The sequence below is a fragment of the Suncus etruscus genome, chromosome 5 (genome assembly GCF_024139225.1).
Source record: "Suncus etruscus isolate mSunEtr1 chromosome 5, mSunEtr1.pri.cur, whole genome shotgun sequence".
In the NCBI taxonomy this organism is placed as follows: domain Eukaryota; kingdom Metazoa; phylum Chordata; class Mammalia; order Eulipotyphla; family Soricidae; genus Suncus; species Suncus etruscus.
This window is the reverse complement of record NC_064852.1, coordinates 96,820,020-96,823,818: the sequence shown is the minus strand read 5'-3', so window position 1 is coordinate 96,823,818 and position 3,799 is coordinate 96,820,020. Positions and strand designations below refer to the sequence as shown.

General features: G+C 48.0%; 1 protein-coding gene across 1 annotated transcript; it reads left to right on the top strand.

Moving 5' to 3' along the window:
* The first annotated feature begins 699 nt into the window (after positions 1-699).
* On the top strand, positions 700-1,686 carry LOC126008635 (putative tRNA (cytidine(32)/guanosine(34)-2'-O)-methyltransferase). The gene has a single exon (XM_049772879.1). It carries the CDS (start codon positions 700-702, stop codon positions 1,684-1,686), a length of 987 nt encoding a protein of 328 aa, XP_049628836.1.
* The last annotated feature ends 2,113 nt before the right edge of the window (positions 1,687-3,799 follow it).

The window sequence follows — 3,799 nt, the reverse complement described above, 5'->3', positions numbered from 1 at the left end:
GTTTGCTGTGCAAGCAGCCGATCCAGGACCTAAAGGTGGTTGGTTCGAAACCCGGTGTCCCATATGGTCCCCGTGCCTGCCAGGAGCTATTTCTGAGCAGACAGCCAGGAGTAACCCCTGAGCGCCGCCGGGTGCAGCCCAAAAACAAAACAAAAAAAGAAAAAAAGAAAAAGAAAATTAAAAAAAATCAATTCAAATTATTCTATATATTTTTGTTTTGCAAGTTAATTTTTTAAATAAACATACTATTTACAATCGCGCGGGGGGGGGGCGAAAAATTTTTTTCTTCTTCCTAGGGGGTCATGACAGAAAATAATTGAGAAGCACTGAGCTAGACAGAGAGGAGACCACTTATTCTAGCAGCCCAGGGGTCAAATGAAGGGGATATGGGATGCATGCTGGGAACAGGGATGGAGGGAGGACAACACTAGTCTAGGTGGGAATGCCCCTGATTCAATGTCACTATGTACCTTAAATATTAGTGTAAAATATTTGTAATCAGACTTTGGTCAAAATAAAAAGTATTAAAAAAAAAATGCTATGCCACAGTGGAATTCTCTTAAGCTTCAAGAGAGACTAGGAACCAACCGGAACCAAAGTGCAACCGAGTCTTTGTACACGGACCGGAAACGGAGCTCAAGCCATGCACCACTTCCGGCTGGCGGTTTTCCGGTGCCGTAAAACTCCAGAGCGCAGGCGATGGGCCGCACGACCAAGGACCAACGGGATGCCTACTACCGCCTGGCGAAGGGCCAGGGCTGGCGGGCACGCAGTGCCTTCAAGTTGCTGCAGCTGGACGAGGAGTTCCAGCTCTTCCAGGGCGTGAGCCACGCGGTGGACCTGTGTGCGGCGCCGGGAAGCTGGAGCCAGGTGCTGAGCCGCAAGCTGGGGGCGCCGAGGCGGGGCCGCGTGGTGGCCGTGGACGTGCAGGCCATGGCCCCGGTGCCCGGCGTGCTGCAGATCCAAGGCGACATCACCCAGCTGGCCACCGCCCGGGAGATCAGCCGCCACTTCCAGGGCCGCCCCGCTGACCTCGTCGTGTGTGACGGGGCCCCAGACGTCACGGGTCTCCATGACGTGGACCAGTTCCTGCAGGCCCAGCTGCTCCTGGCCGCGCTCAACATCACCACGCACGTCTTGAAGCCCGGCGGATGTTTCGTGGCCAAGATCTTCCGAGGCTGGGATGCCACCCTCATCCACAGCCAGCTGCGCGTCTTCTTTCCCAGCGTGGTCTGGGCCAAGCCCCCCAGCAGCCGCCAGTCCAGCATCGAAGCCTTCGTGGTCTGCAAACTTTATCAACCCCCGCCGGGGCCCTTGCCCGATCTGAACACATTTTGGCCCGACCTTTCCTACGATTTCAATCACTTAAGTGATCCCACTCGCATCATAGTGCCCTATGTTATCTGTGGGGATCTGAGTCCTTATGATATGGATCTGAGTTGCCCCCCAGGCTTGGAGCCTGGCTCTGAGCACCAGTATGCCTCAGCTGAACAGCAATCTCAAACTTGCACAGAGGAAGAGAAGGAAAAGGAGGAGGAGCGTCTCTCCGAGCAGATGGACCCCCAACACTGCCCCCCAAGCACAGTGGACACATTAACCCAGCCCTCCACTACCCTGCTGTTCCGTACCGTGTCATCCTCGGAGGTAGAAGGCAGAGAAATGAATTTGTTCACTTTAAGAGATTAAGCAAGCTTAATGAAGCTGTTTGTGCTCAGAAAAGGGATATTGTTGGACAGATGAACTTGTTTTCATGGTTTGTTGGTTTTGGGGGCCACATCCAGCAGTGCTCAGGGTTTACTCCTGGAAGACAGGGGTATCCTATGTGGTGCTGAGAATCTAACTAGTGTTGGTTACCCTCTAGGCAAGCACCTTACCGGTATCCTGCTGGCCAATGAACTTGTTTTCAAGATACCTGCTCATCAACTGGTCCAGACATTCTAGCCTTGAGTAGGAACCTGCAACCATTATCACTGAGTCTATCAGTGCTGCTGAGTGAAGTCTTGCCTTTTTTCCTCAACTGTTTAAGTGGTGCCATAATTATGTCCAGGATTTTCACCAATGGTGGGAATTCTTTACCTGGGTGGAAGTCAGGTATCCAAGAACTTAACGAAGGAAAATAATACGTCTTTATGTTCACTGATATAAATAAAATTTAGGAGTTTCCTCCCTAAAATTTGTTTTGTAGCAACAAATTCACACAAAAAGAAAAGTCACGGGCCGGAGAGATAGCATGGAGGTAAGGCGTTTGCCTCTCATGCAGGAGGTCATCGGTTCGAATCCCGGCGTCCCATATATGGTCCTCCCGTGCCTGCCAGGAGCAATTTCTGAGCCTGGAGCCAGGAATAACCCCTGAGCACTGCCGGGTGTGACCCAAAAAACCACAAAAAAAAAAAAAGAAAAGTCACACATTTTCTTTCCTTCCTTCCTTCCTTTCTTTCTTTCTTTCTTTCTTTCTTTCTTTCTTTCTTTCTTTCTTTCTTTCTTTTTTCTTTCTTTCTTTCTTTTCTTTCTTTCTTTCTTTCTTTCTTTCTTTCTTTCTTTTTCTTTCTTTCTTTCTTTTCTTTCTTTCTTTCTTTCTTTCTTTTCTTTCTTTCTTTCGATTTTGGGCTACACCCGCCATTGATCAACAACCTTAGGTCCTGGGTTGGCTGCTTGCAAGGCAAACATCGCTGTGCTATCTCTCTGGGCCCACATTTTCTATTATAAAACATTTCAGGAAGAAATGCAAAGAATTGGTGCCTTAATTCATGGTGTGTGTGGTATGTGGGGTGTGTGGTATGTGGGGTATGTGTGTGTGTGTATGAGGCCATGAGGAATCAGTTTCTACGTGTGTGTATGTGTGTGTGTGTGTGTGTGTGTGTGTGTGTGTGTGAGAGAGAGAGAGAGAGAGAGAGAGAGAGAGAGAGAGAGAGAGAGAGAGGCCATCATCAGGAATCAGTTTCTACTAGGGTCAGCCCTAATGCTGTCCTGTCATTGATTTGCTCCAGAATGGGTTCATATGACACCCTGACAACTTGCTTGCAACAGCAACAACTTGCTTTCAGGGCAGGGTTCCCTGCATTGCCACCTAACAGTGAGATGAAGCCAGAAGACACTCTATGTCACCCTGACTGACATAAAACCTGTACCAAAACCAGGATCTCTTTTTTTTTTTTTTTTTTTTCGGGCCACACCCGTTTGATGTCAGGGGTTACTCCTGGCTACGCGCTCAGAAATTGCCCCTGGCTTGGGGGGACCATATGGGATGCCGGGGGATAGAACCGTGGTCCTTTCCTTGGCTAGCGCTTGCAAGCCAGACACCTTACCTCTAGCGCCACCTCGCAGGCCCCAAAACCAGGATCTCTTAACTACAGAAACCTGACCATGACAATAGTGATTGTGAAGTTTTACTGGGACCACAGAGAAAAACTTTGGGGTTAGACAACTTATTATGCCGGGAGCCTGTAGTTAGTCTTATACCAGGTTAAGTTCTCCCTGCTTTTAGGCCAAAGGTTTTTCCTTTATGTTTCCCTCATATTTTGCTGTGCCTATGCAAACAAACAACCAAAAAAACAAAAAACAAAACAAAAACCTGCCATACACACACACCATCTTTTATTAATTGGATTTTTAAAATCTCTTTTAAATTGGGGTTCCTGCATTTTTCATAGAACCTTGGGACACAGATTACTTTATCTTACCACATATTCCCCATTTTTCTATAAAACTAAGAAGACTCAAAGGCTAAGTGATCTTGGAAGCTTTGGCGGGGAAGTAAATAAGGACAGAACTACATATTCAAGCCAAAGTCAGTGATAAT